Consider the following 20,509-nt stretch of genomic DNA (forward strand, 5'->3'; position numbering starts at 1 on the left):
TTGATCAGATAGCCTATGTTAAACTAATAAACAGCAATGTATTGACAATGGTGTGGTTTAGGCTACTACTTGACGTGATGGAAGGATCAATAGCCTAGTTGTTCAGAAAAAAAAGTTTACTCTTCTGGGTTAAAAGTTTCCTCTGACGTGGGCGTTTCCTGACCCCGTTGCCAAAGGAGCCAGCATTGTGTTCTTCCGGTTCACCTTGCTCTCTCCCCGACCGCCGGATTTTTTGACAGCTGATCTGAGGCAGAGAGCCGGGACCTGTCAGTCTAGTGGCTGAAGAATGTCATCGCCTCGCCGAGAGCTGGGTGGCGGTAGACATGACAGGCGGGACGGAGATCATTATACCGGGTGAGAGAGCAGAAACCGGCCGACTCGCCTACACTGCTCAGGATAGTTGAACGCCGCTCATTGTGGCTGTTTGCTCAGGCTTATGTGGAACGACAGGCGACTTGTTTTGAAAGTGTTAATGCCGGCCAATAGTATTAAGTGCAAGAGCTATTCTGAGGAGGTAGGCCTAGCTAGGGTGAGGGATTTGTGCTCTTAATATCTTTCTCACCTCTTGTGAGCTCTCTCTCTCTCTCTGTATGTGTGTGCGTGTGTGTGTGCGTGTGTGACTGATTGTGATTGTGCTATGTTTGTTTGATGCATATTCATTCTGTGCATGTATGTTAATTTATTGTTCATGCATGCATTCTGTATGATGGTCGGTGTGTGTGTGTGTGTGTGCCAGTGTGTGTGGGTTCTTGTTGGATGCATATTTATTCTGTGCATGTTAATTGATGCTGTTGTGCATGCATGTAGTCATACTGTATGATTATGTGTGAGTTTGTCTGTGTGTTTGTGTGTGTGTGTGTGTGTGTGTGTGTGCTATGTTTTGTTTGATGCATTCGTTTTTTCACATATTCATGCTCTTGTGCATGCATGAGTTCTGTATGATGATGATGATGATGAGTGTGTGTGTGTGTGTGTGTGTGTGTGTGTGTGTGTGTTTGTGCATGCGTGCCTGCGCGAGTGTGCTGACAGACTCAGGAGCAGTGTTCACCTTTGGGAAGAGCAAGCTGAGGGAGAATGTGCCCAGTCGTTTCTGGCTGAAGAGTGATGTCCCTGCACGCATCTCCTGTGGTGACGCACATTCCGTCCTGGTGACGGGTAATTATGACATCATAGAGGCATGTGCTAAATGAGTGCATGGAGCTTTGCCTTCACTGAGGTGATGATGCATGAGACAACAAATGGAGTGATTCCGCTGGACTATCACATGACCGATTCCATGTGTTCTGATTGGAGGATCGCAACAAGTTGCTCATTAATGATTGAAGTTCTCCAAATGAAAATGTGTTCAGTATCAATGGGATCAATATTGATCCCTCTCTTTCCCTATGTCTCTGTCTCTCTCTCTCTCTCTCTCTCTCTCTCTCTCTCTCTCTATCTCTTTCTCCTCTCTCTTTCCCTCTCTCTCTGTCTCTCTCTCTCTCTCTCTCTCTCTCTCTCTCTCTCTCTCTGTCTCTCTCTCTCTCTGTCTCTCTGTAGCACAGGGACGCCTGTACGTGTTTGGCAGTAACTCCAGCGGTCAGCTTGGCTTGGAGACAAAAGGAGCTTTAAGTAAACCTACAAGTGTGAAAGGTACCTCTATCTCTCTCTCATACACATACAGGCACATACACACACACACACACACACACACACACACTCTCTCTCTCTCTCTCTCTCTCTCTCTCTCTCTCTCTCTCTCTCTCTCTCTCTCTCTCTCTCACATCAGTGTTCCTTGATGAAGGGCTAGACCCGAAACGTTTACCCCTTGTTTATGTGGCCTGTAATTGTTTTTTCGGCTTTTTAAAATACACTGTTGGAACTACTCAGCCCCTGTGTGCGATCTCCCCTTTCTTCACGACACCTCAACACTAGACACAAGGCGCAGACGCCACACTTCACCTTCGCCACACACACACACACACACACACACACACACACACACACAGCACAGCACAGATGAATGAAACACAATACCAGACAATAGAACAATAGTATAATAATCTACAGTGTAAAAGTATAATAAACAACATCAGCCAATACAAGTTTAAGGATTTTTTTAACCATGAAAGCATTAAGAACTGCTGACAAAGACCATGGGCACTATTAGGCAATATGAATACTGGCATTTGGTGTGAGAGTAAAGTTTGTTGAGTTGAGAGTGAGGGAAACATATAGATGTTACTCAGTGTCCCTCAGTGTCCATCACAAGGACAACGGCAGCTGTAAAGCAGTTTCAGAAATCTGAAGGTTTTATGTTTAAAAAACGTTTAATGTTAGATTAAAGGGCTTTTAAACATACGACCCTCACGAGTGCCTCAAAACTCTTCAGCAACTATTAGGATCCCTAAACTGCAGAGCCCCAGAGGGCCACCAGAGGGCCACCCAGCACACACTCTTTGGCTTTTGTGTGTGTGTTTGTGTGTTTGTGTACGTGCGTGCATGTGTGTGTGCATGCGTGTGTGTGTGTGTGTGTGTGTGTGTGTACAGAGGGCCACCCAGCACACACACTTTGGCTTTTGCACATGTGTGTGTGTGTTTTTGTGTGTGTGTGTGCGTGCGTGTGTGCATGCGCGTATGTGTGTTTGTGCGTGCGTGCGTATGTGTGTGCATGCGTGTGTGTGTGTGTGTGTATAGAGGGCCACCCAGCACACACTCTTTGGCTTTTGCACATGTGTGTGTGTGTTTGTGTGTGTGTGCATGCGTGCGTGTGTGTGTGCATGCGTGTGTGTGTGTGTGTGTGTACAGAGGGCCACCCAGCACACACTCTTTGGCTTTTGTATGTGCTATGCGTGCGTGCGTGTGTGCATGCGTGCGTGCGTGTGTGTGTGCGTGTGTGTGTGTACAGAGGGCCACCCAGCACACACTCTTTGGCTTTTGTATGTGCTATGTGTGCGTGCGAGCGTGTATGCATGCGTGCGTGCGTGCATGCACGCGCCCGTGTGTGTGTGTGTGTGTACAGAGGGCCATCCAGCACACACTCTTTGGCTTTTGTATTGTTTGTAGCTGTAAAACAAAGCTTTAAACTCTCCTCAGAGATATCTTGAGTGTGTAGAGTGCAGGGTGTGTGTCCTTGGCAAGAGTTCAAAGATATGCTGAGGTCATTTCTGGAATGTTCTAGACAACACTAGAAGACCCTTCAAAACATCAGAGATAAAAAAAACAGCCAAAGCAAGACACCCACTGTAGAAATGAGTGCTAGTGTGTGGGCCTTAAAGGGATACTCCACCATTTGGAGAAATACACTCATTTTCCACCTCCCACTGAGTTAAACAATTGATTTTTACCTTTCCCCAGTTCATCCAGCCGTTCTCTGAGTCTGACAGTAACACTTTTAGCTCCAGCTCATTGAATCAGATTAGACCGTTAGCTTATAGCAGAGATGCTAGCGGTCTAATCCGATTCAATGAGCTGGAGCTAAAAGTGCTACTGTCAGTGTCAGACTCAGAGAATGGCTGGATGAACTGGGGAAGGTAAAACTCAACAGTTTAACTCAGTGGGAGGTGGAAAATGAGTGTATTTCCCCAAATGGTGGAGTATCCCTTTAACTGACTGAGTTGTCTACCACAGAACTACTACCTGACTAGAACCAAATATAAGTTTGAACATACACATACGTTTGATATTTGTTGGATGAGAGCATATCACACGCATGTACATATATACAAAAACCCATACACAGACAAATAGGTGTTTTGCTGTGGGTATCTGTGGGTATTTGTAATCATCTCTCTGGTCTGTGTGTGTGTGTGTGTGTGTGTCTGTGTGTCTGTGTCTGTGTGTGTGTGCGTGCGTGCGTGCGTGTGTGTGTGTGTGTGTTTCTGCAGCTCTGAGGTCTGAGAGAGTGGAGTTGGTCGCCTGTGGAAGGAATCACACCATCATCAGCACCAGTCAGTGCTCTATTCCACTGCATTTATAGGCCCATTAACGACCATTATACATACAGACTTCATACACACATACATACATATATATATACAGTACCCTCCAGAATTATTGGCACCTCTGCTAAAGTTGATTAAAAACGGGTATAAAAAATAATTTGTTGGTGATTTATTGTAATCTCACAATCAAAGAAAACAGGAAAAAATCATATATATATGTACATATACACTTTATCATATTCATACACACCTGTCTGAGCATAAATTTTACACTATCACTGTGCGTATCCATTTAACATTACACAATCCACTTTACATGTCCACTTACATGTTTACATGTCCATTTAACTGCACGCTATGAATTTTACACATCTACCTAACCTGTGTGTGTGTGTGCGTCCGTGTGTGCATGTGTGTGCATGCGTGTGTGTGTGTGTGTGTGTGTGTGTATGTGTGTGTGTGTGTGTGTGTGTGTTTTGTCAGCCCGAGGACAGGTCTACACCACAGGAGGAAACAGGAGCGGGCAGCTGGGCCTTGGTCACCATGAGAACCGAAGTGCCTTTGAACAGCTGCAGCCCTTCTGTGGGCGTGCACCAATCAAAATGCTCGCAGCTGGGAGCAAAACCTCCGCCGCCCTGACAGGTGTGTGTGTGTGTGTGATATATGAAAGTTCAGTCGTGTGTGTGTGTGGTAAATGATGGCTCAGCCTGGTGTGTGGTGTGTGTGTGTGTGTGTGTGTGTGTGTGTGTGTGTGTGTATGTGTGTGTGTGTGTGTGTGTGTGTGCACGCGTGCAATGTTCACGCCACTCCATTATAGACAGAATACCAGCTGACGTCTTCTTCCCTACATGGTTATAGCACAGTTTGGAGCTAAGCTTGGGGTGACTCCAATCATGGAGTGCTCCAATCAAGTTCCATCCATAGGATGTTGCATGGCGTTACAAGCTGGCCTTCCTGCTCCAAGATTACCTTCATCCTGCACAAATGTCTCACTTTCCCACCAAAGCACCCCACCACCGTGGCATTCCCTTCACCATGCTTGACAGACGGAATAAAACACTCCTATGACATTTACAGTACCTAGCTATTCCCTACGACATCGGGCCAGCCGTGGCCTACTGGTTAGGGCTTTGGACTTGGAACTGAAGGGTTCCCGGTTTGATCCCGACCCAGTAGGAAACATGTGGGCGGGGAAGTGGTTGAGCACTGCTCTCCCATGCCACATCCACGGCTGAAGTGCCCTTGAGCAAGGCACCTAACCCCTCACTGCTCCCCGAGCGCCACTGTAGCAGGGCAGCTCACTACTCCGGGTTAGTGTGTGCTTCACCTCACCCTGTGTTCACTGTGTGCTCTGTGTGTATCACTAGTTCACGGATGGGATAAATGCAGAGACCAAATTCCTTGTACACACAAGTATACTTGGCCTACAAACCTGACATCTTACATTTACATTTACATTTATACATTTAATCAGGGTCTCATAAATCATCTTGGCACCTCAGATTTTGTCAAAAGAGTGTGTGCTGAGAGCCAAAGAATGTGTGCTGGGTGGCCCTCTGTACACACACGCACACACACACACACACACACACACACACACACACACACACACACACACACACACACACACTCACACACATGCATACACACACACACACACACACACACGCACACACACACACACTCACACACTCACACACACGCATGCACACTTTTTTCTAGTCTTCCTCTGCAACAGCCTGTGTTCTAGCCCATCTTCATCTTCCTCAGCAACAGCCTGTGTTCTCTAGCACATTTTCATCTTCCTCTGCAACAGCCTGTGTTCTAGCACATCTTCATCTTCCCCTGCAACAGCCTGTGTTCTAGCACATCTTCATCTTCTCTTTTCATTGGCCAGTCTGAGATATGATCAGTTAGCCTTTTAAAGCAGCACTAAAGAAGATTTGCTCTTGGGGTCCCCCTACAGTTGAGAAGTGCAATAATTACCAAACTAAGTATGCGTCTTTTGCAACAAAGTATAAGTATAAGTATATATACTCTTTTGATCCCGTGAGGGAAATTTGGTCTCTGCATTTATCCTAATCTGTGAATTAGTGAAACACACACTGCACAGTTAGGTGCCTTGCTCAAGGGCACTTCAGCCGTTCCTACTGGTCGGGGTTCGAACCGGCAACCCTCTGGTTACAAGTCTGAAGCGCTAACCAGTAGGTCACGGCTGCCCCTATGTATAAACATAACTCTGATATAATATAGAGGGAATGCACAACAGCAGTCTGTAGAAAGAGATATCTGACTTCCTGTAGCATAGCAGCTCTTTTCCATTTTGATTTCGGAGGGAGGGCAGAGTTCCTACCCCAACAGCAGCTTCCTATGGCTGTTCTACAAGCAATAACGGCTCCCACACACAGTTGCGTGCGTTGCAGTTCTGGAGACGCATCCCGTTCACTTTACATGGGCTCACGTCATCCGTTGCCCAACTGAATTGTGGGTCCGTTGCGTCGCGTTGCTCCCGTCGCTCGCGTTGAGAAGTTCAGCTGTTGCTGCACCGACGGGCGGCACCAGCCAATCGAATTACGAACAAGTGAACAACAGACGGCTCCAGCCAATCAAATTACGGTTATACCTTAAGTCATTAGCATAGCTACCGTCCACCACCCACTGGCATGCGTTGACGGAACGCAACTGTGTGTAGAAGCCCTAAGACCTGCTCAGAGTGCAGCAGAAGTGCCGTTCTCCCTATTAAGAGTTTAGGTGTCATCAAAATGATTTTGGAAATGCTATTTTAAGGTTAAAAATACTCTTTAGGGGGACTTTAAAATTATAAACTCAGATTAGCGCACAGAATGTGCCAGTGGAACTTACAGTAAGATGGATGGTTGCTAATAATGGGCCTCTGTAAACTGATGTAGATATTGAATTCAAGTAGATACAAATAGTCATTTACAACATTAACAGTGTATGCACTGTATTTCAGATTGATTAGGTTTTATTTTATTGGCCAAAAATACCTTTTCCTTTGAAAACAAGGACATTTTAAGTGACCCCCAAACATTTAAACAGTATGTTCGTGTTTGTTGTACAGAGAAAACTCATTATTGTGTGTGTGTGTGTGTGTGTGTGTGTGTGTGTGTGTGTGTGTGATAGTCGATGGCAGGTTGTTCATGTGGGGTGATAACTCTGTGGGACAGCTTGGCCTTGGGTCCGTCAGCGAAGCCTTGTTTCCATGGGAACTGAAACTGGGCCAACCAATCTCATGGGTCTCCTGTGGATTCAAACATTCCGCCCTTGTCACAGGTACCCCACCTGCAAAACCACACCCACTACATACAAACAAACTTAGCCCATGGGATGGGTAAAACACACACTTTCACAAGTCTGGGTGTTTATGCCTGTGTTTGTGTGTGTTTGTGTGTGTGTGTGTGTGTGTGGGGGGGGGGGGGGGGGTCTATGTGTGTAGGTGGTATTACCCCTGCATTGTTTGTGAATATGTGTATGCATAAAGTAGGGGCTGTCACTTTATGTTCGAAAGTCGATTGCACAATCGATTGGACCAACCAACACAAGTTTTGAAAACTAATAGAGGGAATCGATTTTAACCAAATATGTACACTACTCATTTTAAACGAAGTAAACAAATAAAAAAGATAGATGTGACAAAACTCACAAACAAGCAGAAAAAGAAAATAAAGAATTCCGAAAGTGCAGTAGGCATTGCGAAAGCTAAAAAGAAAATTCCCACCAATTTTACGCACCGGAAACAGCTGTTTCAATAGGCTGCTGTGCTGCTGGTGTTTTGCCAAAAAATGGAGGGCAATGCAATCAACCTGTGTGACATGAGAGAGACGAGTGATACGCCCTAATAACTTCAGGAGTTCGATATGGAAGCACTTCGCGTTTCGGAATAGATCAAACTATGGAGAAGGACAAAGCGGTATGCAAACTGTGCAGTTGTGATTTCCTACGTAGGTGAAATTTGTTTGACATTTCTAATCGTAAACATGTTTTTCACTGTTATGGCAGTCCACTCTGCTTATTGTTTTTCGAGACATTGTCATTGTGCATGAAACTTCACACCACGCACCACGCTGGTGCGTCTTCAAGCGCCCTCTTTACGCTCCTCCTAATGCCTGTTAGTTGTTCTTGGGTTGCCCTTTATTTGCCGTTGAAAATGGAAACGTCTTTAGACATGGAAAATTGATTTTACAATCGATTCAATGAACACTTATGTCTCAAAAATCGAAAAAGGATTTTTTCACAAAAGAGACAGCCCTAGCATGAATGCATGTGGATATGTAACTTTGTCTGTGTGTGTGTGTGTGTGTGTGTGTGTGTGTGTGTGTGTGTGTGATGAGGGGCTCTGGTCTGTGTGTTCATGTATGTCTATGAGTGTGTGTGTGAGATAAGATATTCTTGTCTCTTTGTGTGTGTGTACGGTTGCGCGCGTGTGTGTGTGTGTGTGTTTTAGATGATGGAGGTTTGTTTACCTTTGGGGAGACTTCCGGTGGGAGGTTAGGCCTGTCCCCTGATCAGCTGGCCAATCACAGAGTCCCTCAGCTGGTGAACATTCCAGAATGTGCCCAGAAGGTTGCGTGTGGAGGTGCACACACACTGGCCCTGACAGGTACACACACACACACACACTTGCCCTGACACACACACACACTTGCCCTGACAGGTACACACACACACACACACACACACACACACACACACACACACACACACACACTGGCCCTGACAGGTACACACACGCACACACACACACACTGGCCCTGACAGGTACACACAAACACACACACACACACACACATAAACACACACACACACACACTGGCCCTGACAGGTACACACACGCACACACACACATACACACACACACACACACACACACACACACACTGACCCTGACAGGTACACACACGCACACACACACACACACACACACTGGCCCTGACAGGTAGACACACACACACTGGCCCTGACAGGTATACCATACCTGTCAATATTGAGCTTTGAAAATAAGGCAGATTTCCTGGGATCCTAACCAAGACACAGAGCCAGGGATGGCCTCCTTAGACTGACAGATGGTACCAATCCTCCCTCCCTGAGAACTGAAGTGAAGCTGTGTGAGTGTGTGTGTGTCGGTGTGTGTCTGTGTCTGTGTCTGTGTCTCTATGTGTGTGTGTGTGTATGTGTCTATGTGTGCGCACGTGTGTGTGTGTGTGTGTGTGTGTGTGTGTGTGTGTGTGTGTGTGTGTGTGTCTGAGAGGAGCGTTCCTCTGGGCTGCTCAGGAACAGCTGTTTAGAATAAACAACTCGGCTCCGTGTGTGAGGACACTCTGTGTTCTGGACAATAGCACCCTTTCTTACGGGCAGTCCAGTCCAACACTTACATCCCATATTATATAGCCTATTCATTCACTCTTTGATTCTCTCTCTGAAAACAAAATCACTTTACATCACATTCTCGTAAGATGCTGTCTCTCTCTCTCTCTCTCTCTCTCGCTCTCTCTCTCTCTCTCTCTCTCTCTCTCTCTCTCTCTCTCCTTATCTCGCTCTAATCAAATCATTGTGCTTCATCTGCACTGTCTAGGGCCAAAGCGTTCTAAAGGGCCAGAGTATGTGGTATGTGTTGTATTGTTTACTGCCATTACAATAGTTATATTAACGTGTATTAACTATGTGCAACGCTGCACATGTACTTATTTTAATGCAATGTGTGCGTAAGTGCACAGTGTGGAGAATGTCTTTCTCTGTCTATCCTCCAATCTGTTCTCTCTCTGTCCCTCCATCCCTCTCTCTGTCTGTTCTCTCTCTCTCTGTCCCTGTCTGTCTCTCTCTCTCTCTCTGTCCCTCCTTCTCTCTCCATCTCCATCAGAGGAGGGCCTGTACTCATTTGGTCGAGGGGAGTGTGGTCAACTGGGTTTAGGGACGTTCATATTTCAGGTTGACCTGCCCACAGCTGTCAATCACACAGGAAGAGGCAGGATCAGGCACATTACCTGCGGGGACAACCACACTGCCATTGTAACAGGCAAGACGCACACACACACACACACATGTACACACCTGTCTCTCAGAAAAATAAACATATAAACATACATGTGCTCACACACACACACACACACACAGACACATGCACAGCTTTCATGTGGATGTTTGCATTTACACATACATGCATATAAACAGAATCACGCTTGCACATCATAACATAACGCAAAGACACAGAAACACATTGGCCTTCATTTATCAACAGAGGGTAAAAACCAGCGCAGTAATCATCATCTCATGAGCGCGTGTTGATGAATGTGGTGGCTGGAAACAAGCGTGATTTAAATATCACGGCCCTATATCTGCTCATTTTAGAGGCCCTAGAATTCACGACATGGAGTTGCATAATACGTCCAAAAGACAAACATTTCTGACCTTGAGATGGCCACAGTGACGTTGCAAGTCCAGCTGAACCTTGTTGATTTTGACAGCCAGGAAAGTGTCATCAAGAAAGCCGGGAAACTATGGCAACTTAAGAATAACAGACATACTACAAATACATTCATTACAAAATCATACCACCTGCCATTTGCCCCTCACACACACACATACACAAACACACTCTCTCTCTCTCTCTCTCTCTCTCTCTCTCACACACACACACACACACACACACACACACACACACGCACACACAAACACTCTCTCTCTCTTACACACACACACACACACTCTCTCTCTCTCACATACACACACACACACACACACACACATGCTGAGTTCTTCTTCCTGTTTCAGACAGTGGTCTTCTCTATACATTTGGAGATGGTCGTCATGGGAAACTAGGCCTTGGAGACGAGAACTTTGCCAACCAGTTCAGTCCAACTCTGTGCCAACGCTTCCTCAACTTCTGCGTGCAGACAGTGAGTCAGCACCCACATTACATCTCTTTATCTATGCATAATATGTGTGTGTGTGTGTGTGTGTGTGTGTGTTTGTGATAGAGAGAGAGACAGTGTGTGTGTGTGTGTGTGTGTGTGTGTGTGTGTGTGTGTGTGTGATGGAGAGAGACAGTGTGTGTGTGTGTGTAATATGAGTGTGTGTGTGAGAATAAGTGTGTGTGTGTGTGTAATATGAGTGTGTGTGAGAGAATAAGTGTGTGTATGTCTGTGTCTGTGTGCTAGTGTGTGTGTGATAAAGAAAGAGAGTGTGTGTGTGTGTCTGAGTGTACAGTGGCAGTTAGATGCTGGTGTTTGCTCACCTGTGAGGAGATCCAGATGTGTGTGTGTGTGTGTGTGTGTGTGTGTGTGTGTGTGTGTGTGTGTTGTAGGTGGTGTGTGGGGGCAGTCACATGCTGGTGTTTGCGCGGCCGCGGCCGGAGGAGATGGAGGTGTGTGTGGAACAGGATGAGGTCACGCCCCCTTACCTTGAGCCAGCCGTCTCCACCCTGTTGTTGGGACCGCCCCCCGATGTCTCCTCCAATCCCGTCACAATAACCAGCTCTCAGCCCGCCCCTCAGCACAATAGCCTATTACCACGAGCCAGGCGCAGAGAGAGGGTGAGACTAGCCAATCACAACTCAGTCAGACAGAATCAGTCATGATTCTATGCTGTGCATAAAACACTCTAATGAAGGATTCTGTTTCTCTAATTTTATAACACATCATAACCATATCACTATGTCACTCAGGATCACATGTCAGATTATATACATATATCAGCTACTGGTATTAGTTCATTCCTTAAGAGTCTCGCTTTAGGGTAAACCTGAAGAACCAGATCAGTTCTAAGAATATAGATGTCAAAAGAAGTGGAATACCTCTGTGTACCTGTGTAATACCGGTGTTGTTTATTATGTTGCTTCAGCATGTACATTATTTGTGTGTGTGTGTTTGTGTGGTGTTTGTGTGTGTTTGTGTATGTATGTTTCAGGTGGGATCATATGAAGGTTTCGGCCCAATCCAGAACGTTCCTCGTCTTACGCCTCAGCCTCTTTCCCTGACCCCCACCGGCCCCAGACCAGATCCCAGAGCCTCGGAGGAGGAGGGCTCCCCCAAACGAGCCCCCAAAACGCCCCTCAAGCGCACCCCCAGCGCACCCCCTCCCGATCTGCCCACAGACACCCCCAAACGCAAGGCCGGCACCCCCAAGACTCAGCCTGGTACATTATGGGGTCTACACACTCACAATGCACACATACTGTACACTCAAGTCATCAACATATCCATCGCAGACGTTAAGGGGTCTACACACTCACAATGTACACATACTGTACACTCAAGTCATCAACATATCCATCGCAGACGTTAAGGGGTCTACACACTCACAATCTACACATACTGTACACTCAAGTCATCAACATATCCATTGCAGACGTTAAGGGGTCTACACACTCACAATCTACACATACTGTATACTCAAGTCATCCACATATCCATCCGCCCATCCACTATCTATACAAAGTAGGAAGTAATAAAAACCTAGAAAGAAACCTACTTGCCGGATCTATACAGTAACTATAGTGTATACTAATCCAGTATAAAGTATCATCCGTATATAAGTAGTTTATACAATGTTTCTAAATTCCAAGAAGGTTACACTTCTAAACATATTTTAGGACACTTCTACTAAGACCCTGATAAGTAGGTGACAAGGTCTGTGAGTGTCAAATATATGATCCTATCCTATTTGGACACTGTTTTTTGTTTTTTGTTTTTATATTCTTATTTTTGCAGTATGTAGAAACATCTTGCTGTTAGATTTGATTGTTCAGTCTTGGTTATTGCTCACTGGGTAGCATGATTTTGGAATCAGATTTGCTCTTTATGTTGACCTGGTCTCAGCCTCTGCTGATGGCACTGCCTCTTGCGTTGTCCTGTTCTTGGATATAGGTAAGATAGCGGCCAAACCTGTGGAGAAGAAGCAGGAAGCAGGCACTGATTCACCTGTACAGGTGAGTTAAAGGCCCCCTAAAGAGTTCTTTTAGCAACACATTCCCAAAATCATTTTGATGGCACATAAACTCTTAATAGCATGAACAGCACTTCTGCTGCACTCTGAGCAGGTCTTAGTGCTTGTAGAACAGCCATAGGAACTCTGCTCCACTCTGAGCAGGTCTTTTTGCTTGTAGAACAGCCATAGGAAGTTTGTGTGGCTGTGACTGTCGGTGCATTCCCTCTATATTATAGGAGAGTTATGATCATACTTTGTTGCAAAAGATGCATATTTAGTTTGTTTATTATTGCACTTCTCAACTGTAGGGGGACCCCAAGAGCAAATCTTCTTTAGTGCTGCGTTAATGCTGGAGAGTTACTTTATAGAGCTGAACTTTATCTCTTGATTCCCCTTTCACACATTGTCTTGCTCACATTTTGACTATCCCCCTCTCTTTGGACTCTCACTCTATCCATCTCGCTCCCTCTCCCTCTCGTTGGACTCTCTCACTCTATCCATCTCTCTCCCTCTCCCTCTCTTTCTGCAGAGGCCTCCCAAGGACGTTGCTGAGGAAACGGTAGCCATGGATGTGGAAACAGAAGAGCACCTCTCCTCCCCCAAAGCAAAAACTGAGATTAAACCTGCACAGGTGAAAGGTCAAAGTGCAAAGGTCATGAAAGGGCCAGTGGAGGTTGTTTCCCTGACAGGGAGAGAATCAGAGAAACCAAGGGAGAGTCTCAGGAGCAAGATGTCTGACCACAGCCAATCACAACAAACAGGGAAGGTCACAGAGGTCAAATCTGAGGTGAAGTCTGCCACAGCTAGGGTAAAAGAAGCCACATTGGCCGCTGCTGAAAAAGTCGGGGAAAGGAAGTCTGCCCCACAGGAGGACAGGTCAAGCCCAGAGGAACGCCACAGGGTCAAGTCTTCCTCTCAGAAGGAGAAAGACACCAAGAAAACCCCTGTCAGAGTTCAAAGGGATGCAAGTAGCTCGTCTGACAAAGATGAGAGTGTGTCTAAAGATGATGTTTCACATAAGAGTGTCTCAGAAGATGATGAGAAAGAGGACTCAGACAAACAAACACTTTTACTGAAGGACAAGAAAATCAAAGACTCATTGGCAAAGAGCCAATCACCATCCAGAAGAGAAGCCAGCAAATCAGTGGAAAAGAGGGCCAAGGCAGGCAACCAATCAACATCCAGCAACAGGTCTACCCCAGATAATAGCCAGTTGCTGTCTAGTCCATGGTCCACCCCATCCAAAACAACACCTAAGATCCCAAAGTCAAGCCAAGGTCAAACTGATCAATGGACAGCAAAGGCTGGCAGCCAACCAGCAACCAAGAAAATCTCTTCTCCAGTGAACAGCCAATCATCCTCCAGTCCATGGGACACTCCAACCAATAGCCCATCAAAATCAAGACGGAGGCCCGCCGCAGGAAAGGGGGGTCATGAGAGTCCCAAAGAGCCGCCGCTTGTAACAGAAACCGCTCAGACACAGGAGGGTAGTACAACAGGTGGCATTCTGGGAAATGTAGTTTCTGCTGTGGCAGGTGTAGGACTGACCGGCTCAGCAGCACTGCTGCAGGAGATGGTCTCACACACGCCAGACGACACCACACACAGGACTACGACTCCTCAGGACCAATCAGTAGCCAGTGGCGAACAGGAAGCAACGGAGCAAAGCACCAATCAGGATGGAGAAAGCGAGTCAGGAAGGCAGTCCGTTCAGAAGGACGACAGACACAATGTGGGAGGGCAAGAAAAGAAGGAGGAGAGCGAAGACTGGAGCTTAAGCATCAGTGAGGGAGAGGAGGAGCAGGGAGAGGTAGAGGAGGAAGGAGAAGTGGAGGAGGAAGAGGAGGAGGAGGAGGAAGAGGGCACTGTGGTTGGAGAAGGAGAGGAAGAGGGCACTGTGGTTGGAGAAGGAGAGGAGCAGGAGAAGGAAGGAGAGAAGGAGAGTGAAGGAGAGAAAGAGGGGAAGGAAGCGGAGAGTAGAGGAGAGGAAGAGGAGGAGGAAGAGGGTGGAGAGGGAGAGGAGAAAGAGGAGGGCGAGAGCAGAGAGAAAGAGAGTGGAGAAGAGAAGGAAAGTGAAGAGAGAGAGAGTGGTGAAGCAGAGAAAGAGAGTGAAGAGGGAGGAACTGAGGGAGGAGAAGAAGAAAGCAAAGTTGAACAGGAGGAAGAGGGGAAAGAGGAGGAAGAGGGAGAGGAGGAGGGGGAAGAGAAAGAGGGAGAGGAGAGTGGAGGAGGAGAGCAAGAAGGAGAAGATGAGGGGGAGAGTGGTAGAGAGGGAGTGGAAGCAAAGGAGGAAGAGGAGGAGGGGGAGGAAGAAAATGAGGAAGAGGGTGATGAGGAGAAAGAAGAAGGAGAAGGTGAGGAAGAGGAGGGTGAAGAAGAGAGTGGGGTAAAGGGAGAGGAAGAGGAGCAGAATATTGAAGAAGAGGAAGGAGAAGAGGGGGAAGAACATGGGAACGAAGAGGGAGAGGAAGAAGGAGAGGTGGAAGAGGAAGAAAAGATAGAACAGGAAGAAGAGAGAGACAGCCAAGAGCAGGAAAGTGCAGAAGAACCTGGAGAGGAGGATGAAGAAGAAGGAAGGAAAGAAGAGAGTGAAGATGAGGAAAAGAAGAAAGACCCAGAGATGGAAGGAAAGGCAGAGGAGGGAGGAGAGGCAGAACGAGGGATAGGGAAGGAGGAGAGGAATGACCAGCAGGAGGGGGAGGAGGAGCAGTCTGAAGCAGGAGGAGGAGGAGAGAGGACAGAGGAGCAGGAGGAAGAGGAGGAGTCCAAACAGAGCGAGAGGAGCAGGACGAGAGGAAGCATCAGAGAACAGAGGAGACTGAAGAAAGACAGAGCTGTGGAAGAGGAGCAGGAGGAGGAGCAGGAGGAGCAAGAGGAGGAGGTGAAAACAAAGACAAGAGCCAAAGAGCAAGCAATACCAAAGCAGCAGAAGAAGACTGAGCAAAAGAAACCAAAGAGAGAAGAACAGAGAGAGAGTGAGGAGGAGGAGGGAGAAGAGGGGGAGGAAGATGAGGAGGAGGAAGAGAAGGAGGTGAAAACTAAACAGAAAACCAAAGAGCAGGCAAAACAAAAGCAAAAGGACAAAGACCAAAAGAAACCAAAGAAAAAAGAAAAGAAGTCAAAGAAAGAACAAGATATAGACAGTGAAGAGGAAGAGGAGGAGGAGGAGGAGGAAGAGGTAAAGTCTAAACAGAGAACCAAAAAGGGCGTGACAAAAGCAGAAAAAGGGAAAGAACAAAGAAAACCAAAGAAAGAGGCAAAGAAGAAAGAACAGAAGGAAGAGAGTGAAGAGGAAGAGGAAGAGGAAGTGAAACCCAAACAGAGAACCAAAGAACAGGTGCAGAAACAGAAGCAGAGAGGGAAAGACCAAAAGAAAGATGAAAAGAAACCGAAACAAATCCAGAAGGAAGAGACTGATGAGGATGATGAAGATGGTGATGATGAGGATGATGAAGAGGAGGAGGAGGAATCAGAAGAGGAAGTGAAGGTAAAACAGACATCAAAAGGGCTAGCCAAACAAACACAGAAAGAGAAAGGCAAGACTCAAAGGCAAGGAGGCAAAACTGCAAGAAAGCCCCAGAAGGGACGCAAAGAAGAGAGTGGAGAGGATTCCGAGGATGAGTCAGATGAGGAAGAGGAGGAGGAAGAGGAGAAACCTGTGAAACTGAAACCAAGCGTTAAAGAACAACAGAAACCAAAACCCAGCCTGAAGGACAGGAAGAAAACAACGAAGGGAAAGGTAACGGACAGTGAGGAGGAGGAGGAGGAGGAGGAAGAAGAAGAAGAAGAAGAAGAATCAGAAGAATCAGAATCCGAAGAATCAGAATCAGAGGAATCAGAATCAGAAGAATCAGAATCAGAAGAGTCTGAAGAAGAATCAGATGAATCAGATGAGGAAGAGGAGGAGGAAGAGAAACCTAGGAAGGGAAAGACTAAACCAAAAGCAGCTTCCTCAGGCAAGCAGACAGGTAGACAGAGCAGCAGACAGACAGGTAGACAGACAGGTAAGCCGTCAGGTAAGCCATCAGGTAAGCCATCAGGTAAGCCGTCAGGTAAGCCGAGAGCTGCAGGTAAACAGCAGACCATTAATGGAGCTCCCAACTCTGAAGGCTTCTGGAATGATGTCTTACCTCAGTACTTAGACCTCAGGTAGAAACACCTCAGTACTTAGACCTCAGGTAGACACACCTCAGTACTTAGTGGTGCCGCTTAGCACTTCGGACCTGTAACCGGAGGGTTGCCGGTTCGAACCCCGATCAGTAGGCTCGGCTGAAGTGCCCTTGAGCAAGAGTATATATACTTACACTTATATATCAACATGGGGCACAGAATTATTGTCTGTCAGCGCTCCTGCGTACAGCCATGACATGCTCCCAAATGTGCATGGAGGAGCATACCACTTGTTTTAGACCTCAGGTAAACACACACACACACACACACACACACACACACACACACACACACACACACACACACAGACACACACACAGAGAGAGAGACTACCACACACACACACACACACACACACACACACACACACACACACACACACACACACACACACACAGAGAGAGAGAGAGAGAGAGAGAGAGACTACCACACACACACACACACACACACACACACAGAGACTACCACATACACACACTTTTATACACATTTACTAGAATTGTCTTACCTCAGTACTTGGACCTCAGGTGGATACACACACACACACACACACACAGAGACAGAGAGAGAGAGAGAGAGAGAGAGAGAGAGAGAGAATCAAGCACATTAAATAGACAAAGTATCACTGAGCCATCACGTCTAGTGTGCCTTAGTTTGTGACATCATTTCATTCTTAGAGTTTAGAGCTGTTTGTTTTAAACTCTCCTGGAGAAATGTCTGTTCTAATGCCTATCTGATAATCTCCTGAGTATAGAGGTGTCTTTTCTAACACCTGTCTAATAATCTCCTGAGTATAGAGGTGTCTGTTCTAATGCCTGTCCAATAATCTGAAAGAGGTGTCTGTTCTAACACCTATATAATAATGTGTGTATTGTGGTTCTAACGCCTGTCAAACTATCTCCTGAGTATGGAGGTGTCTGTTCTAATGCCTGTATAATAATGTGTGTATAGTGGTTCTAACGCCTGTCAAACTATCTCCTGAGTATGGAGGTGTCTGTTCTAATGCCTGTATAATAATGTGTGTATAGTGGTTCTAACGCCTGTCAAACTATCTCCTGAGTATACAGGTGTCTGTTCTAATGCCTGTATAATAATGTGTGTATAGTGGTTCTAACGCCTGTCAAACTATCTCCTGAGTATAGGAGTGCATGAGTGTATGTTCTCTCCTGTTTAACTCCTCACTGTTTCTAGTGTACCTAGTGGTCATGCTCTGAGTGTTTTGGACAGGCTCTGTGAAGCTTGTTCTGTACATGAGTCTATTTATTGCACATGGACTGAATGTTTAATGGAAGAAGTAATTTTCTGTTATTCTGTATAAATGTGAATTAAAAACAGATGATGATGGTGACCTAGCATTTCTTCTTGTAACTATTCCACACACTCCATGTAAACCCTATCATTAAAACTCACTCAACACACATGCACACACATGCACACACACACACACACACACACACACACACACACACACACACACACACACACACATACATACATACACATTCATATGAGTTACTCACTGTACAGTTTGTCAGGCTGCCCACACACACACACACACACACACACTCTCTCTCTCACACACACACACAAACACACACACACATATACTCTCTCTCTCACACATATACACACGCACACACACTTGCATACACAAAAATCCCTGTCACTTTCTCCCTACAGTCTACAGTCACACCCTGCATAGAGAAGCCCCTTTCTCAGTGAGAGTTGTCTGTGCCCAATATAAGCGTGTCTGGGCCAAAGCTGAATCCTCTCTGTCTTTCTGAATGTCAGTGTGCCATTGAGATGTTGTTATGATGGTCCCACTCCAACAGCAGTACATCAGTCTGCCTTCTGCACACTACAGAGTGGTGATATGGGCAATACTATTTCAGATAGTATAGGATAGAATGCCACCTCTCCCTCTCTCTCTCTCTCTCTCTCTGTCTCTCTAACTCTTTATCTCCCTCCCTCTCTCTAACTCTTTCTCTCCCTCTCTCTCTCTCTGTCTTTCTAGCAGACCTATCCACATAAAAAGCAACACAGACAAACTCATAGATATACAAACTAAACTATCATTACCACATTCCAGAACTTTCCTTCTCTTCAGATTACTGTTATTAAACAGACAGGCTTCTTATGCTCAGACACACACAGTACACACACACACATTTGATACATCGCCCACACACCTACATAAACACAGCACCCATTCCAGCCACACACTTGCACAGCAGACACACACACACACACACACAGCCCTCCACATACAGCCCAACACACACTCATATTCTCAGCAGCCAGACAGAGACATACTGGTAAGTCATAACATGACAGCTAGCACTTGCTCTGTCCACCTGCGTGCTCCCTGTCCCCCACAGACACGCACTGGGCCAGGCCACGCTGGGATTGGAGCTCCCAGCAGCACCGCATCCGTGTTCCATTACACAATATATGATATGATATAGATATGATATTTATAGTGTAGTATACAGTATTACAGAGCTCAGGCGCTCAGCAGACATCTTTGCCCAAAGCCACACAAAGGGCTGATCCTGATCCTGATGTCTGAAAAGGTCAACAGCTCAGTGCGCTAACCCTAACGACAGCAACACTATAGCATCTGGCGGAACCATACTGTTCCCCGGGTTCTATGTTCCCCGCTTTGTATGGGACCGGGGAACATAGGACCCTAACCCCGAGCGGGGAACATAGGGATGACCCCCATCTTGGCTACTAACCTTAGCCTATAGTTTATACTGTATAGCATTTGGCTACTAACCTTAGCCTATAATAGCTATACTGTATAACTTTTGGCTACTAGTTTTGATGAGCCTGCTCTGTGCTGGGTCAGTTTATCTAATGAGTCTGCTCTGTGCTGGGTCAGTTTACCTGATGAGCCTGCTCTGTGCTGGGTCAATTTATCTGATGAGCCTGCTCTGTGCTGGGTCAGTTTATCTGATGAGCCTGCTCTGTGCTGGGTCAGTTTACCTGATGAGCCTGCTCTGTGCTGGGTCAATTTATCTGATGAGCCTGCTCTGTGCTGGGTCAGTTCTGATGAGCCTGCTCTGTGCTGGGTCAGTTCTGATGAGCCTGCTCTGTGCTGGGTCAGTTTACCTGATGAGCCTGCATGGCTACGGGTCATCAGATCTGGACTAACACCGGAGCTGGGGGACAGGAAGCCAGGGATTAACACATGCCTTTCACTGTAGAACTGTGGCGAGTGTGTGTGTGTGTGTGTGTGTAAGGACAAGAGTGTCTTTATACTTAATGAACCTGTATAAGGGACCTTCTGAATCTCTCTCCTTCTCTCACTCTCTGTGTGTGTGTTAGTGATGTGACTAAGAAAAATGTGTGGGGGAGCTGTGAGAGTATATCACACAGATGTGAGAATGTGCTGGTAAACACACACAGACACCCGCACATACACACACACACACACACACACACACAGAGAGAGAAACACACACGCACACATT

The 20,509-nt window shown here is 46.4% G+C and overlaps 1 protein-coding gene across 1 annotated transcript; it reads left to right on the plus strand.

Moving 5' to 3' along the window:
* Positions 1–209: 209 nt before the first annotated feature.
* rpgra (retinitis pigmentosa GTPase regulator a) lies at positions 210–17,336 on the plus strand. The gene is made up of 14 exons (XM_042078932.1): positions 210–354; positions 1,030–1,155; positions 1,537–1,629; positions 3,864–3,926; positions 4,404–4,562; positions 7,065–7,214; positions 8,386–8,541; positions 9,799–9,954; positions 10,710–10,834; positions 11,242–11,469; positions 11,844–12,072; positions 12,803–12,864; positions 13,393–14,733; positions 15,925–17,336. Exons 1-14 carry the CDS (start codon positions 324–326, stop codon positions 17,014–17,016), a joined length of 4,011 nt encoding a protein of 1,336 aa, XP_041934866.1. The 5' UTR covers positions 210–323; the 3' UTR covers positions 17,017–17,336.
* The last annotated feature ends 3,173 nt before the right edge of the window (positions 17,337–20,509 follow it).

The sequence above is a fragment of the Alosa sapidissima genome, chromosome 2 (genome assembly GCF_018492685.1).
Source record: "Alosa sapidissima isolate fAloSap1 chromosome 2, fAloSap1.pri, whole genome shotgun sequence".
Taxonomy (NCBI): Eukaryota; Metazoa; Chordata; class Actinopteri; order Clupeiformes; family Clupeidae; genus Alosa; species Alosa sapidissima.